At 38.0% G+C, this 17,832-nt stretch overlaps 2 protein-coding genes and 1 long non-coding RNA gene across 4 annotated transcripts; 2 read left to right on the plus strand and 1 right to left on the minus strand.

Annotated features, from left to right (window-relative positions):
• Positions 1-799: 799 nt before the first annotated feature.
• LOC133743663 (cullin-1-like) lies at positions 800-5,014 on the plus strand. Of its 2 annotated transcripts, none has more exons than XM_062171668.1 (2): positions 800-1,103; positions 2,752-5,014. In XM_062171668.1, exons 1-2 carry the CDS (start codon positions 1,068-1,070, stop codon positions 4,882-4,884), a joined length of 2,169 nt encoding a protein of 722 aa, XP_062027652.1. In that variant the 5' UTR covers positions 800-1,067; the 3' UTR covers positions 4,885-5,014. The 2 variants fall into 2 exon arrangements, with proteins under 2 accessions (XP_062027652.1, XP_062027653.1); XM_062171669.1 differs by having other exon boundaries at positions 801-1,103; positions 2,758-5,014.
• A 5,016-nt stretch (positions 5,015-10,030) lies between these two features.
• On the plus strand, positions 10,031-13,815 carry LOC133744811 (cullin-1-like). The gene is made up of 3 exons (XM_062172853.1): positions 10,031-10,085; positions 10,175-10,375; positions 11,253-13,815. The coding sequence occupies exons 1-3, from the start codon at positions 10,031-10,033 to the stop codon at positions 13,709-13,711; spliced, it is 2,715 nt and encodes a 904-aa protein (XP_062028837.1). The 3' UTR covers positions 13,712-13,815.
• A 1,685-nt stretch (positions 13,816-15,500) lies between these two features.
• On the minus strand, positions 15,501-17,821 carry LOC133742423 (uncharacterized). The gene is made up of 6 exons (XR_009862576.1): positions 17,618-17,821; positions 17,457-17,513; positions 16,910-17,050; positions 16,652-16,798; positions 16,468-16,547; positions 15,501-15,689 (listed from the first exon to the last, which is right to left on the minus strand). It is a non-coding gene; the product is annotated as an uncharacterized LOC133742423 (long non-coding RNA).
• Positions 17,822-17,832: the final 11 nt, after the last annotated feature.

The following is a 17,832-nucleotide window of genomic DNA, read 5'->3' on the forward strand; positions in this document are numbered from 1 at the left end:
AATTTGATGCGGAGAGTGAACAAAAATTGAGCTTTGCTATGCCACTTCCTCGACGGCCCCGAGTGTGTGAAAAATCCAATTGGATTGGAAAGCATAAATTTCCAAACACGAAGTTTCCAAAACAAGAACACTGTGAATTAAGAAGAAGAAGAAGACTGGGAGGACCTGAACGGCGTTGGGAGAAGCAAACGAAGGATCAGTATGATCAGGTGTGTCGGCGGAGCAGGAGACGAGCGGTGAGGACGAGGCGGCGTCGGAGTTGGTGGAGGATCTGGACGGCGAGGGCTCGATGACGGGGTGTTGCTGCTATTGCGGCGTGACTTCGATCCTGTCCGGGGAGGCGGAGACCACGGCCACGGCCATGGCATGGCGGGTCGGGTCGGGAGAGTCCGAGAGCGAGAGAAGGAGGGGAGAAAGGGAAGGAAAGAGCGTCAGTTGGAGTTTGGTGGTGGAGTTAGAGTGAAGGAAGCTTATGGAGCCAAGACTCCTCCTTTGTAGCCGAGTAGTGGTCCGCTGCCAATGGTAGGTTCAAGGTTCTGATGCTACCATTGGCAGTAGTCACACTCACATAACAGTTCAAGTATCACAAGATTTTTAATAAAATTCAAATTCTGAAATTTAGATTTCATGATAGTGCAGGAACAACTTCATGATATATATATATTTTTTTTTTCTGAAAATAAAAATTACATAATATTAAACAATTTAAATAATTACAACAGACGTCAGGAGGATATATGGTTCAAATTTGAAAATCATTTCAAATTGACTTTGGCATCTCATCTTCCCAAAGAAAGAAATGAAAAATATGCAACCCCGTCGTGACCGTCCGTCCAGATCGAACACCTTCTCTTCTCAATCGTCAATCGATGCCCAAAAAACAGTCAAAATACAATTTGGGACAGATCAATTTTGGAAATACCTAGTGGGTCCCAAATTATTTCATCTCCAAAATGAATCCGTCTCGCAAGTTTGTCCTTTTCTCTCTCTCTCTCTCTCTCTCTCTCTCTCTCACTGTGTAGAAGAAGAAGGAGAAAGGAGCAAAGTAATGTAGTTCCCCAGATTCTATGGTGTTCTCTGATCTCCAGTGCTCAAACACTCAGGTGTGCTTTTGTTTAAATCAATCTTTTACTGTTCTTCATGTTTGATTTGGTGCTTAATTTACAGCAATTAGAGCTTTACGTTCTGTCTGGGTATCAATTAATTTGGATGAAGTTGTGTGTTTTGCCTTTGAAATGAAGTGTTACAACTGCATGGTTGTTCATCTGATCTGTTAGTTCTGAGGGTTTTGTTTTCTTGTTTTGCTGAAATTGTTTAGGGTGGTAATAGATGAATCAAATTGATAATTGATAGCAAGGTTTCTGAGTGGTCATGATTTAGGGCTGTTGATATGAACCTGCTTGAGGGGGTAGAATTTTTGAAATGAAAAAAGAGAGAAGGCTTAAGAGAAATTTTTTTTTTTTTTTCTGTTGGGTGAAAAAGGAGTGGGTTTGACTGTGATGGGACAAGCTCTAGGTTGTGATCATGGAATCAGAATGGTTGATATTTGAGAGTAAAGGGGGTAATCGGAGGCGGTAAAATTGAGCATGGCTGAGTGTTTGGGTATTGGGTTTTATCAGTAAGACTGGGAGTAATTTGAGTAGTTCAAGGTGGTGCTCAAGTGTTATTGGTGCTGGTGGTAGTCGGTGAGGTTAGAAGGAGATGAGACAATGCTGGAGCCAAGCTTGCTTCGGTTGGTGGGAATCGGTGATGAATTTCTCCATGAATGGCGCTCTGGAGGTCATTCATTGAGTTCATATATAGGTCTGAACTTCTTGATGAAGCTGGCGCAATATAAGGAAATAGTACATGAACAGGAAATCAAATGCAGGAAATATGCTTTAATTTGTTTTATTCAAGCCTCTTACAGTGAAAGCTCATTCACTTATATAACAATAAATGACGTATTAGCATACTCTAGACACATTTAATATTAACCCATAAACTAATCATAACTATCGAGCTCATTTAGGTATATCCATCCCATTAGTAAGTAATTCAAACTAGCCCGTCAACTCGAGATACTTTTTGGGATTTTCCTTGGGAGGTAAAGGGAAGGAACCCCCAAGAACAGTGAAATTCCTGACATTTAAGATAGTAGGCCCAGTTCTATTTTATTTACCAAAATAAACCCCAATTGTATACATTCTATAGGGAGGTTCAAGAAGGAAATATGAATAATTTGGAACCCTACCGGTAACCTACCTGCAATAAATAACAGAGACTATTCATTTTAAGTTAATCCTTTAAGGATCATTCCTGAAACAATGACTCAAATGGAGATATTGTTTAGTCACATCATCATAGTATCATTATTTCAGTTTATCAGACAAATTCTCCTTGTCTGTGGCTGATTTTACATTGATGGTTCTCAGTAATAGAGATGTGCGATTCTGATAATTGAACTCTGCAGAGCAGTCTAGTTGTAGAAGCCCACAATTTTACTCAAATTATCAGATGTCCAGAAGTAAACCTGATTATATACATTAATACACACACAGACACGTATATATATTACGATATGTAACTCTAATATACATGACTCAAGTGAACTCTCTTAATGATTGGATTTCTTATACATGCCAAGATGATGACCATGATGATATACTAACTATTTACGATTAAATCATTTGGTGTCTGTTTTATTATCTTTGCTTAAATTTATATCATAAATACAAATTTGAACATGTTCCTTATTTGATTATGTTATAGCTGCAGGATATTGAATTCACAACAATGAGTCGCAAACTCATATATTTCAGTGAAGGATGGGAATATGTCAAGAAAGGGATCACAAAGCTAAGGCTGGTTGCAGAAGGATCAGAGCCTCCGTTCACAGCAGAAGAATATATGTTGCTGCACACAACTATCTTTAACATGTGTACTCAAAAGCCCCCCTATGATTATTCTAAAGAGCTTTATAGAAAATATCAGGAGACATGTCATGAATATTACAGGGACACGTGTGAAGAATTTATTACTTCAACAAATCAACCTGATGAGTTTGTTTTGCGGGAGCTTGTCAAAATATGGGAACATCACAAACTCATGGTTTATTGGCTGCCAGGAATCTTTGCTTATCTTGATCGCTACTTTGTCCCCCGAGAGAAACTTTCTACACTAAATGAATTAGTTGCAGTTAACCGCTTTCATGATTTGGTTTATCAGAGGGTAAATGCTAAGGTCAGAGATGCTATAGTTCATCTTATTGATAAAGAGCGCAGTGGAGAGGAAATTGATAGAGCAGCAGTGAAGAAAGCAGTAAATGTAATTGTTGAAATTGGAATGGGAACAGTGAATGCTTATGAAAGCGACTTTGAATCAGACTTGCTAAGAAATGCTGGTGAGTATTATTCCCGTAAAGCATCAAGTTGGATTTTGGAGGTAAAATCTGATGCAGATTATATGTCGAAGGCTGAGGAGTGCTTGCGGAAAGAGAGGGATAGGGCTTCACATTGCTTCCATGCAAGTAGTGAGCGTAAGCTGGTCCAGAGAGTGCAACATGAGCTCTTTGAACCTCTCGCTAGCATATTTAAACAGAAAGTTACTGCTGAGGGTGCAACCATGGTTCGAGATGCTGCAAAAGACAAGGCTTCTTCAGATGGAGCTGGCCTGGCAGAACAGGTCCTTGTCAAAAATTTAATCAAGCTGCACGATAAGCATATGGCATATGTCAATCATTGCTTTAAAAACTACTATCCCTTTCGCAAGGCATTGAAGGAGGCTTTTGAGGTATTTTGCAATAGAGATGTTGCTGGGATTTCAAGTGCTGAATTACTTGCTGCATTCTGTGATAATCTCCTCAAAAGCAGAAGGAATGAGATGGTGATGGGTGAGCAGGAAATAGAAGAAACTCTTGAAAAGGTTGTCAGTACGCTGCTTCCTTATCTGAGTGACAAAGACCTTTTTGCCGAATTCTACAGGAAAAGACTTGCTCGTCGTCTCTTGTTTGATCACTGTCTTAGTAAGGACCATGAAGAGAGAATTTTGACACAGATGAAGCAGCAATGTGGTGCGCCTTTCACCTCAAAGATGGAGGGAATGGTCACAGATTTGGCATTGAGTGAGGACATTCAGATGAGGTTTCAGGAATATCTGCAGAGTAATCCAAATGTAAATCATCTGGAGATGGATTTGACTGTGACTGTTCTTACAACTGGTTTCTGGCCAAGTTATAAATCATTTAATGTTAATATTCCTGAAGAGTTGGTGAGATGTGTTGAAGTTTTCAAAGGATTCTATGAAACAAAAACGAAGCACAGAAAGCTTACATGGGTTTACTCATTGGGCTCGTGCAACATTGTTGGGAAGTTTGAGCCAAAAAAAGTTGAATTGGTTGTATCAACCTATCAGGCTGCTCTCCTCCTACTCTTCAATACTGCAGATAGATTGAGCTATTCAGAAATAGCAACTCGGTTAAACCTTAACCACGACGACTTGGTTAGAATTCTTCATTCACTGTCATGTGCTCAGTATAAGATTCTTATCAAGAAGCCAAATACAAAGACTATCTCACCAAATGACGACTTTGAGTTCAATTCTAAGTTCACACACAGAATGAGAAAAATCAAGATTCCTCTCCCACGAGTGGTGGAAGAAAGGAAAGAAGTAATAGGTAACGTAAACAACGATAGACGTTATGCTATTGATGCGGCAATCGTGCGAATTATGAAGCGGCAAAAGGTTTTGGGTCATCTACAATTAGTTACAGAGTGTGTTGAGCAGTTGAGACATACATTCAAGCCTGACATCAAAGCAATCAAGAAGCGCATTGAAGACCTTGTCACCCGTGACTACATTGAGAGGGATAAGAAAAACGCAACAGTATATAGGTATATTTTGTGATGCAAGTACTGTTGTAGTGTTCATATATCTGTGGATATGCTGCAAGCGCGGAATCATATGTTATACTTAGTTTGGCTTTTAGAATGTTTTCATATGTATGCAGCTTGAAATATCTAGGAGGATTTTTGTACATTGCAGTATGACAGCTAGCCATTTTTTTTCCCTGCAGTTAGTCTAAGAAGTGATGGAAATTATTCTCAAAAAAAAAAAAAAAAGAAGTGATGGAAATGAAGAAAAAGTTGAACTTTTTCTATTTGCTTCCAAGGTCTTGTTATTTACAGGTTCTTGTAGCTATTTTCATGGAAGTTTATATATTTGAAGCCATCATCAAGTGGAATAAGTTGCTTAAGACTTTGACGTGGTAGTCAACCAGAGGTAAGTAGGAAACTTTCCTTCAATTAATTTATCCGAAGTGTTGAAAGCTACAAATGAGTTTCGGAATGTGATTATGCTTTCCTGCACCAGCCTCAACGCCAACTGGAAATCAAGCCTGTGCAATAGTAACTATTAGATGATGATTCTCAGCTTAAATTGAATTTTGACAGCTGCGTAAACCAGAACCATGATGCTGCTACAGGTTGTTCGAGACTCCATTGGTAGTGTTTGATTGTGGGAGCAGGAAGTACTGGTACAAGCATCCTTCTTCAAGCTGAAGGAAGTGCACTACTCTCAGGGATCTTCTGCTACAAGGAATGCTGGGTAGTGGGTACCAGAATACTAATATTGAAGGTTACTCTAGGCTCCTGATTGATATATTGAATGGAAAGGCCCAAATCCCCTGGAAAATGAACACTCGCTGTCGAAAATCGTTCTATTCGTCCTTGGAAATTGTTCACACTCGTAAACAGTTATTGAAATAAGCCCAACTTGGACAAGTCTCACTGATACAAAAGTCTCATTCAGGTTTATCCCTCTGGAAGCAATTTGGTGCTTTGTTCTTTGATGAAAAGGGGTGTTCTTGTAGGGGGAATGGTTCTCCGTCCTCGCCAGTGAGCTACTTGCTGAGATTCAATAATATGCAGAGAGGCGTTGGGTCTTTTTCCTCTTCTGATCGAGTTAAATTCTTAGTAGTCATCAAGTGGATCACCACTACAGAATTTTCTGGATATAAAAATTTTTCTTCAACCTGAAATGGTTAGGGAAGTTGTGTGATTTCACAGGGTTGAACACCCCTTGCCTCTTTCTAATAGCCATTTAATGGTTGAGCAGAAAACTAGCTTGATTTCTGTCTGTTTTGTCATGCAAGCCTTCTAGTCGATCTAGTCATCTAATTCGGCTTAAAAGGGAGGTTATTGGTTGACCCAAGTCCTTTTGTATCATTCGTTTGTTAAGGGCAGGTTTGGAATTAAAAAACGCTTTTAAATTAATAAAGAAAATTAGTTATAAATATATTTAAAAAAATTACAAAAAAGCGTATCATGTGTCTATTAGATAGTTTTAGGTCCTGTTTGGGATTTGCTTCGCTTTAAAAAAAAATCAGCTTTTGTTCAAAATTTTAGATTTTATTGTGTTTGGCAAGTAAATAAAAAGCAGCTTTAAATGAAAGTTATAGGTCACTGGCAGCAGATTTTAGAAGCAACCTAGAGGTTGCTTTTAGAAGATGTTGTGGATCAAAACACACTCTGCAGTTGTTTTATGTACTGACAACACTTTTAAAAATATTATTTACCGAACACTAAACTGTTTTAATTCACAGCTGATTATTCTTACAACACAGCAGCAGCAACAGTTTTTTTTTTTAAAAGTCACAGCAATCCCAAATTAGGCCTTAGGGCTAGTTTGGGATTGCTGTGACTTTGAAAGTTGCAAATCCTAAGAACCCTAAGGCCGTGCTCTGTGCGCAGCCGTCAAACCTAGCAAACAAAGCGACTACCGTCGCTTCTTCTCCGACTCCCAATCCCGTCAACATGTCCACCATCGATGATGTAACATCGTCTTTTGCTACATCGCTTGCACTTGCTAGCAGCGACGTGATTGACTTCTCCCAAACCTCTGAGGGATCTCTCTGATGTCCTAAACAATCCTACTTGTTGGCTCGTCCGCTAGTGAAAAAGTCGCCGTCGTTGAATGATTTGAAACGCTTTTTCAGAAGAGTATGGGTCCTTGATAAGGGTTTCAAGATTCAAGAAAGGTAGCCAAACCGCTTCATCCTAGCTTTTGACCTGCGTAAGGATCGCAACAAGGTGTTAAAGGGTGGACCATGGAGGTTCAATCATGCGCCGATTGTGCTTCAGGAATATGATGGGATCACGCCTATTGAAGAAATTGATTTGACCTTACTCTTCTTCTGGGTGCGAATCAACAACATACCGCCAATGTTTGAGGAGCCTGACATGATAAAAAACATTGCATCGGTGGCGGGTAAGTTCCTTGAATTGGATGATAAACTTTTTGCAAATGAGGGTAAAATTAGGGTTCATGTTGCACATGACATCTCCAAACATTTTTTCCTCAAGAAAACCCTAAAACTTGCTCCTAGGGTTGAAGTTGAAATTTCTTATTTTTTTGAGAATTTGGTGGGCAAGTGTGATCATTGTAATTTAATCTACCATGAGGGAGACAATTGTCCGTTACTTGGTAGCCATGCTACACTGGGTTCAATAAGTGGAACTGGAAAACGAAGGAAGGAAATTGTTGGTCCTTCTCTAGGTTTTGCTACTAACAAATTCATGGATGGAACTTTTCGTTTTCAGGGTGTGCAAACACCTATACTCCCATCTATTTGCAGGTCTCTATTCCAACCCAAGGAAGCAAGTAAAGCACGCAAACCTATCATACTGCGTGACAGAGCCTTAAATCTAACAGAGAGTGAGAAGGAAGTGCACCAATCTTTGGCTTTGGCGGTGATTGCAGCTCCAGACACAGATGTACCAGAACCTGTGTCTCATGCTCCAGGTGATTGCATGGAGCTTGAAAAAGAGCTACCTGAACCGGCTAACAAGACTAAAAGCCCGAAAGCTTCTGAAGACACAGGTACATCTGCACCAGTTGAAGAAGGGAACAAAGAGCATAGGTGGGACAAGCGCCAGCTACCTCCCTCTCCTGCTAAATCTCCCCAAAAGCTCAAGATTCTGCTGCCAGAGTTACTCAAACCGCTTCTCCCTGATGTTCAGGCAAAAAAGCAAGAAATGCCAATGTTCACAAGGAAGTTCTCTGCCAGGTCCCTGGCCTGGGTATGATTGAAGCGCTTGGAAATATTCTGGTCCCTAAAGATGTGATGCCAACAAGCTCTGAGACAAAAAAGAAAAGAGGAAGGCCTCTGGGGTCAAGGTCCCTGGGTATGATTGAAGCACTTGGAAATATTCTGGTCCCTAAAGATGTGATGCCAACAAGCTCTGAGACAAAAAAGAAAAGAGGAAGGCCTCTGGGGTCAAGGAATAAAAATCCCCTAAAGTCAAAGAAGATTGTGGATGCGCAAGAGACTTGTTTTGCTTATCTTTCCAAACCTCTTAGCCCAACTGTTAAGAGTAAGGAGAAAATTTAATTTTTGTTATTTTCTTTCTAAACTATGCCTAATTACTATGTGTTAGTTTTCATAGTTCTTAATCTCACTTTTGAATAAGTGAGCCTGGTTGTCTAATGAGTGGTGTTAGCATACCAAGTCCTAAACTTGTCATTGGTATGGCAAGGGAAGGTATATCTCCATGCTATTCTGGCCTGAGTTGAATGAAATTGATGTTTGGTTAAAAAAAATATATATATGGACTTTGAAAATGACTATAGTTTCATATATTCGAAAGGGAGCGACGGAGATCAAAACCCAAAAAAAAAAAACAAAAAGTGCATGTATTTAAGTGATCAAACCAATAGAAATTATGCATGCTTAAGGTTGAGCGTTTAGCTAGGTTTGGGAATCCCCCAACCCGCGTTCGATCCATGAAGTTGTTGTTTGTGGCCAGAAGGAGGAAGCATTCTGACAAGACTTTTCAATTGCGGATTAGTTCTTGGTTGAAAGCTTTGGAATACCACAAGACGTACTCAGTCAAAAAACCAAGAAAAAGAAGGTGGGTGATTATAAACAGTTTATGCAAGTCTTTTATTTTTTATTTTATTTTTATATTTTCTGTTATTTGTAGTTTACTTATTTATCATTTTTAATTAATTTGGTTTTCATAGTATTTTAGTGTACCGAGAGGATTATTACGTAAAAAATTTCTATTTTGATTGACAACCTCTTTTCTCTTAAATATAGTATAAATCACGACTTAATTACAAAAGTTATCATTGCTATTCACATTCGAAATTCTATTTTAACTAACAACATTTCTTCTCTTAAATATAATATAGATTACGATTTAATTACGAAAGTATCATCTCTAGTCGCATTTAAAATTCTATTTTAACTGACAACCTTTCTTCTATTAAATATAGTATAGATTACGATTTAATTACGAAAGTATCATTTCTATTCGCATTTAAAAGAAGGTAAGAGAGCTGTGCCTTGGAAAATAAAAGGAATTAGAGTTGTAAGAACGACACGTAAGCCCAAAAAACTACCTATATAAAGCAAAACAGCCGTGTCCCTAGATTCACGTTCCTAGGTTCCTCATTTCCAAAATCCGGGTCTCATTACATCTCATAACCAAAGGTTGTCTCCTCTCTCTCAGTCTCACTCTCACTCCGAACTACTGAAGTCGCCGGAGCCAGAGGTTCTTTACAGTACCACCCAAGGCTCAGGTATATACACTTTGTTAGATCAAATATATATTTTTGCTTGCATGTTTCTTGATCATGATCATAGTTGTTAATTTACAAGAACGAAAACTCTAGCTCCTTTTGTTTGAAATTTTGATATTACTACATGTCTTCGATAAATTTATTCTAGTCCCCAAATCAGAGACTTGATGCATGTCAAATTTGAATTATCTTTATGTTCTTTATTTTTTATTTGAAGGAAATCATGTGTTGCATATATGAACTGTGCAGGACATTATTTGTTTGATCCATGCCATTATTGTAGTTAGGGTTTATTTTCATTTTGATAACTTGGGGGAAGGGGGATTAATGGCATGATTTCTGAGTGAGTAATCAAGCTTTTGAATTAGTCAAATCAGAAATGGAAGAAGGGACATGCATACTTTGTTTGTGGAAAAGAGAGTGGTTCAGATGTGGGATTTGAGAGGTTAGTGCTTGGGTGTTAGGAATGATGGTTGAAGATGAGCATGATCTGTGTTCAGAGAATATGGTGGCCATGGTCGAGAGTATGTCCACCCAATTACTCAGTGGGGCTACAAGTTATGCATGGCTGAGTAGCCTGAGTAATTGGGGAAGCGGTTATATATATTGGTAGGATTGGAGCAGTCGGAGGTGGTGAAGTGTGGTGGGTACGTACTGGCCGGTGGTAGTGATGAGGATATGAGAGTGGTGGAGCCAAGCTTCTGCAATGTGGTTGAAGCTGTGATTGTTGCTCCACTCTTAGCCAACAGAACTGGCCCTTTCCGGAGATTATCTGTGGAGTTTTTCGGGTCATTGGAACGTCATATTGAACCTGGCAATGGACAGAATACAATAAAAGGAAAGAAAATGCACAAAATACACTAGTTCATTTCTTTTTGATTCATGCCTCTACACTCTAATGCAATACACACAGACATACACACACAGAGTTTACACACCAGAAATTGGTAGAATATGCAACCTTTTCCAATAATTGCTCCGGAAAATTTAGTCAGTGGATATAAATTTTAAATATCTTCTGGTAGGCTAATTACTATGTCCATCATATATTAACTTTATGAACAGAAAAAAGACCAAATTTCTTGGAAGCTAATGGACTACGAGTTCATTGAGTTCTGTGTTAGATTGTGATGATGAATATGGAGTTCTTGCACCTTATGTATGTGTACATGACAATACATGAGTATAAAACTTTAGCTTATGTGTAAGCCCAAGTTAGATGATTCTTTGAAGGATGGAACTGATTTTTACAGAACCTTTGGATCTATTTTATACAGAGAATGAACAACGTACACATTTATAACAATCTGAACACCCTACCCCAAGCCTGCACACCAATGATCAGAACTACAAATGTTTTAGGTATCCTTTAAAATTCATTCCTCAACAAATTAATTAATTCCAGATATTACTCATTCGATCATTTCAGTTTGTCGGACAAACTCTCTGCTTTGGCTAATACATATATAGTATATATAGATATTTCTATAACGATCTCTATCTAATTATCACTATGGACTCAGTAAGCTTCTCTACATCATGATATTTATTTTTACATGCCTTGATTATGACCAGAATGTTACCTTAACTATGTACAGTTAAAATTCCTCATTTTGGTTATATTTTCATTTATTAAATTTGTCCGAGTCATAACAATGTTGATACACATACCTTTTTAACTATAATTGCAGGATACTGGATATTTCTATATGCAATAATGAATTGGCCAACAAAATATCCGATTGAGTTCGATGAAGGATGGAGATGTATTGAGGAGGGGATTTCAAAGCTAAAGATGATTGCGGAAGGAACACATCGTCCATTCACAGCTGAAGAACACATGACTCTTCATACAGTGGTCTTTGACATGTGTACTCAGAGGCCCCCTTATGATCATAGTCAACAGCTTTATATCAAATACCGAAATATAGGTGAAGAATGCAGGGAGAGATGTGAAAAATACAGTGTGCCAATGAATCAGGATGATGAGTTTATTTTGTGGGACCTTGTCCATAGATGGGCACATTATAAAATTGCGGTTAATACAGTGCCGCGCATCTTTCATTATCTTCATCGCTACTATATGCCTCGTAGGTCACTTCCTGGAATAAATGACATTGTTGGACCTAACTGCTTCCGTGATTTGGTTTATCAGAAAGCAAATGTTAATGTGAGAGTTGCTGTAATCAATCTTATTCGTAAAGAACGTGAGGGAGAGAAAATTGACAGTGAACTTTTGAAGAAGGTGATAAATGCATATATTGAAATTGGAATGAAAAGAATGCATACTTATGAACAGGATTTTGAAGCACACATGCTAAGAGATACAGGTGAATACTATTCTCATAAAGCATCTAGTTGGATTTTGGCAGATTCATATGCAGACTATATGTGGAAGGCCGAGGGATGCTTGAGAAAGGAGAGGGATAGAGTTTCTCATTACATGCATTCAAGCAGTGAGCAGAAGCTGTTGGACAAAGTCCAACATGAGTTGTTTGATCCTCTTGCTGATGTATTTAAACAGCAAGTTGCTATAGAATGTACAAATTTGGTACACCTGGTTGAAGATGCTGCAGAAAACCAGGCTTCTTCTAATGAAGCAGACATGCTGGAACAGGTTCTTGTCAGGAAATTAAGTGAGGTGCATGTTAAGTATGTGAAATATGTCAATGATTGCTTCAAGAACTACTTTCACTTTCAGAGGGCTCTATTTGAGGCTTTTGGGGAATTTCGTGATAGAGTTTCTTCTGGATTTCTTGCTTTACTTAGAGAGGATAAGATGGAGGATCTTTTACTGATATATAAACTTTACCATAAAGTACCTGGAGGCCTGGAACCTTTTGCTAATTTATTTAAACAGTGTGTTACTGCTCAAGGTACAGCCTTGATTAAACAGGCTGATAATATTGCAAATAATCAGGCTTTAAATGGAGCAGGCATGCAGGAACAGGTCCTTATTAGACAATTACTTGAGCTGCACACTAAGCAAATGGCATATGTCAATGACTGCTTTATGAATCACTCCCTATTTCACAAAGCTCTTCATGAGGCTTTTAAGGTATTTTGCAATTCAAGTGCTGAAGTTCTTGCGGCATTCTGTGATAATATCCTGAAAATCAATGGGAATGACAAATTGTGTGGTCATCAGGACATAGAAGCAATTCTTGAGAAGGTTGTTACGACGTTGCTTCGCTATGTCAGTGACAGAGACCTCTTTGCAGAGTTCTACAGGATAAGACTTGCTCGCCGTCTTTTGTTTGATCGGAGTGCCAACAAGGACCTTGAAAATAGTATATTAACAAAGATGAAACAGCAATATGGGGAGCAGTTCACCTCAAAGATGGAGAGAATGGTTAAAGATGTCATTTTATCTCGGGAATGGCAGACAACATTCAAGGAATATCTTCGCAGCAATCCAGATGCAAATCTAGGGATGGATGTGACAGTCACTGTTCTTTCAACTGGTTTCTGGCCAAGTTATAAATCAATTGATGTTAACCTTCCTGCAGAGATGGTGAAGTGTGTTGAAGTTTTCAAGGGGTTCTATGCATCAAAAACCAAACACAGAAAACTTACATGGGTTTACTCATTGGGCACGTGCAACATCATTGGGAAGTTTGAGCCAAAAGCGATTGAATTAGTTGTGTCAACCCATCAGGCTGCTCTTCTGCTACTATTCAATACTGCTGATTCTTTGAGCTATTCAGAAATCGCAACTCAGTTAAATCTCAATCATGATGACTTGGTCAGAATCCTTCATTCACTTTCATGTGCCAAGTACAAGATCCTCATTAAGAATACAGATGCAATGACAATCTTGCCAAATGACGAATTTGAGTTCAATTCAAAGTTCACAGACACAATGAGGAGAATTAAGATTCCTCACCCCCAAGTAGTGGATGAAGCAAAGGAGGTAAAAAATGGTGTTAACAAAGACAGGCGATATGCTATTGAAGCTGCAATCGTGCGGATTATGAAGGAGCAGAAAGTTTTGGGTCATCAGCAATTGGTTCTGGAGTGTGTTGAGCAGTTGAGACAGACTTTCAAGCCTAACATCAAATCCATTAAGGGGCGCATTCAAAATCTCATCGATCGTGAGTACCTGGAAAGGGACCAGAAAAACTATAACTTGTACCGGTACGTTGCGTGATGCTATCATGTGCTGGTCTTTTAGAAGTTTACCTGTTCAATTCATTTTTCTGCAATAATTCACCAAAAGAGTGAGCTTGAAATAAAGAACATTTATACTTTACATTTGATTCCGAGGTTTATCAGTAAGGTTTTCTGGCCTTTTATTTCCATCAAGTGACTAAATTGACATGGACTTTGAAGCGAGCTGAATAAAAATTACATTCTATATGTTTACAGTTGCCTTTGTTGTTGACTATACCTTACAAATATATTATCTGTTGCAGGAGAAAGATTTATTTGATTCTTGTTTCATGTTCCATAGTTTAAGTCTAGTTCATGAGTTTTGTGCGCTCGGTATTTGAGTAGACTTTTACCAAACTGAACAAAATTGAATTTCTGAAAGGGCTGCACATAAACATTTGAGGTAAGTAAAAAAGTAACCAAGTTTCTGTTATGACCTGTTCACCACCCCTCAACTTCTCTCTGCTTTCATATTAAACTCCCACAGCTACAGCTTCATTGCCAAAATTCTTGGAGTGTGTTGAAGTGATAGTAGTCTTTAAAGCGATCCTTGACATACGCAGTATACATATTCTGCAGCTTGTTTAATTTTCTAGCATGAACGTCCTCTTCCAGTGTATCAGCTTCGTTCCCAGAAGTCTTGTTTTTCATAGCATCTTCAACCTCTTGGACCAATTTTTACGTTCAGCAGTAACTCCTACTCAAACTTCCCTACTCAAAGTCGTAGACGCTTATATAGAGATTAGAGCTAGAATATGTAGCTAGGGTTTCCAAATTAATTTTCTAAAAGATGTACTTTACTTGGGCCACACACAACCTAATTAAATTCTTTAAGGCTTTGTCTTGTAACCAGTAGTGACTAGGAATTGGATTATTTATTAAGAGGGTGAAATCGGGCACTCCGTTTTTAGTTGGAAGCATAAAAAATTAGTATTGTGGGTGATTTTTCCACTTATCACTGGAGAACCCTGATGGCATGAAACGATGAAGACCTTTATATATATCCCCGTCAAGGATGGAAAAAATGTAATTGATATACAACTAATCTGCTTGCAAGCAACCCAGATTTAATGTGCCAGAGGAAGTAGTGTAACATTATGTAGTTTTTCAAGTTCTTATCGCATTCACTAAGCTTGATACTAATGATTGATGCTTTTTAAATGTTGGATTAGTCTTGGTATCTACTAATATACTATCAATACAGATACAGTTCTACTTATCTATCTCATTATGATTTAAATGTTGGATGAATACATAACTTTATTTTTTTTAGCGGGATGTCATAATTAACTTTGAATTCGAGCATCACCAGTCACTTTCATATTCACAGGAATGAGAAATTAATTTTTTCGTTACCTAGAGAGAGAGAAAGTAAAACTATGATCAATGAAGAGTAAATATTCAAAGTAGCATTCTGGAGAAACAGACGAATACTACCGGGGAAGAAAGCCATCAGAATACTAATCATACGCTACAAAAAAAAATTGCATTAGCCACGGCGCCACGCCCTTGCAAAAGAGCATTGGTGACGCCAATTGCACCGTCGCAATACTATTGCGACGAGCATTAGCGACGGCAAAGATGTACCGACGCAATACTATTGCGATGGCGCACTTGCCATCACCAATAGCATTAGCGACGCCACCATCCGCTACAGAAGCAATGTGCCGTCGCGAAAAGTCATTTGCCGTCGCATAGTGGTAATTATGAATTCAAAAAAAAAATCTAGCATGCAAATATGCATGCCAGATTTTATTTTTGTGTGGATAAAAGCTATACAAAAAGAAATTAAGCATATATAAAAGGGAATGTTACATTTTAGCATTTCTCATGATAGCATTTTAGCATTTTTGTAACAATGAAGCTCTTATACAAAAGTTTACAAGGTAGTTTTCTTCCTCTATTGCAAGATGAACGTTGCACGAATCTTCCTCGATCTACTCCACGTACCAATCATTCATGTTGTGGCAAGCCTCCTATAACAAAAATCAAATAGAAAATGACATAAGCTAACGATTTGTAGACGTATAATCTATAATTTAGTAGTAAACCTTAATGCAATTTAAACTTAAGAAATTCAAGTGTAGCTTCAATTGCCAAAGTAAACAGAGATGTGCCAATTTTTCCATTATGTCACCATTCATTTAAATATATAGCAGGCTACATTACAACTTAGAATGCAAGCCATGTATACAACTACGATCTTGTTTCGTGACAAAACTGATGATATTAGTGGCAACCAACTAAGCAGCAAAAACTTTCACAGATAGCTAGCATACAGCCACAGTTCATGTAACCATGCATTGTTCTTTTCACAATCATCATCAAACTTCAACAAGTAAAACATTATTTGTGCAAAAAGGAAGTAGCATGAACATAGTCATATTCTTGTGACATGTATATATATTCACACCTAGCTAACTCCTAAGAAGGATTTAAAATACATAAGAGATCACAACAGATGCAAGTGGAGAAAGGCACACCAAAAGAATTAAGAGAGTAACAGATTCCAAATTATCTTTCAAAGCTAAAGTATAAAGGACTACCTTACACAGAACTGAAAACCTCAATATAAGCTGATACACAGAACTAAGAAAAAATGATTTTAATACTACCTTCCACTCCTGTACATGTCATTGTACTTCTCAATCATCTAAATCAGAAACATGTACTAAATTACAAAACCACTTAAAGAAATTGGAAAATTCTTGGATCTTAGAGAAGAGAAAAAACTTCTATTCAGTATGCATATACCTGAGGAATCGGAGGAGCTTCAACATTACTGCCATTATACCCATTATAAAAGCTGTAAGACTGATGAACCATTCTTCCACCTTCAAAAGTAATGAAACAGATGCCATAAGGTAATAATGGTGGAGAACAGAATTCAAGCATCAGATAAGATAATAATCAAGAAGCTTTGAGGTGCAGTACATACCAAGCTTCTGCTATTGACATAATTATTAATCATTTTGCCTTGATCTGTGGAAAAAGAAAGTTTCATATTTCCTTGACCAACTTCCATAGTCAACTTTTCCCTACTTTGAAAGGTGTAAACAGATGATCTGGTCAAGCTAGCTAGCACCTAACCAAAAGAGAAAAATCAACACCCCAAGCTTATATTACTAGCCTCAAAAATAGACCCCAGGTATGCCCCCATAACAAAGTTCAATCATGAGCAAGTATAAGACTGAACCTGCCACTTCAGCACCCGAGATAGTGTATATGCCTCAACATAGTAGTTCCTTAAGCCCAGATGGACATCATCTAGAGGAAGAAGCTATGACTCAATTTCTTTTCCCTCCGAATCACGAACAATGACATCTTCATTGATGACCTACAGCCAATGATCTTAAGTAAATAATTTAAACAATATCCAACTGTATATATGGGAAGACTTGACATTATCATTATGAAAGGTAATTCTTCTCACAATTTCGTATATGTCACTTGATTCATTCCAATACATAAGAAAATCGTTCCACCGCCAACCCCCCACCCCCAAAGAGAAAGTATAATAAATAAAACATTTTTGAATATTAAATTGCCTTAGTGATTATCAACTTTGCTTTTGCAGAATGTTACCCCGTCCTGGTTAGCAACTTAGCATAATAACTAATGCTGAGAACTTGCAGGACTTTCTTTGTTTTGTTTATATAGATTTATTTTATTTATGAATGGAAAGAAGCACTACCACGTTACATAAAGCACACTAAGATTGGAACCAGAAAGGAAGTACTCACAGGAATTCGGATTGTGTCATCCCTCTTCCATCCAAGAGAATTGTACACCACGACAATCTATAGATGAGAAAACACCACCAGTTGATACGATTTACAGGCAGACTATAAAGTCACAGCTAATACAAGTAAGATCATGACGCTAAAAACTTTAAGTTCCTGACCAATTTTTTCCCCTCAGACAAAGTTACTTCTGATGCAGGGCAATAGCTTATATTCAGAAGTAGACACTGGCAAAATCATGAAAAGAAAAGAAAAGAAAAAAGAGGATGAGATACAGGTCAAATGTTCTTCTTAGCTTGGATGTGATTTTAAAGCCAAATTTACTACTACCATATACAAAACTTCAACTATTATCATGAGGTATGAAGTTGCAGGG

This window comes from Rosa rugosa, chromosome 4, assembly GCF_958449725.1.
Source record: "Rosa rugosa chromosome 4, drRosRugo1.1, whole genome shotgun sequence".
NCBI lineage: Eukaryota > Viridiplantae > Streptophyta > Magnoliopsida > Rosales > Rosaceae > Rosa > Rosa rugosa.

Bases quoted from the DNA above. Each gene is read 5' to 3' on its own strand.
- LOC133744811 (XM_062172853.1), top strand. From the start codon at position 10,031: ATGGTTGAAGATGAGCATGATCTGTGTTCAGAGAATATGGTGGCCATG. The intron at 10,086-10,174 runs GTATGTCCACCC...ATATATTGGTAG, and splicing joins TATGGTGGCCATGGTCGAGA to GATTGGAGCAGTCGGAGGTG. The intron at 10,376-11,252 runs GCAATGGACAGA...CTATAATTGCAG, and splicing joins GGAACGTCATATTGAACCTG to GATACTGGATATTTCTATAT.
- LOC133743663 (XM_062171668.1), top strand. From the start codon at position 1,068: ATGGTGTTCTCTGATCTCCAGTGCTCAAACACTCAG. The intron at 1,104-2,751 runs GTGTGCTTTTGT...ATTATGTTATAG, and splicing joins TCCAGTGCTCAAACACTCAG to CTGCAGGATATTGAATTCAC.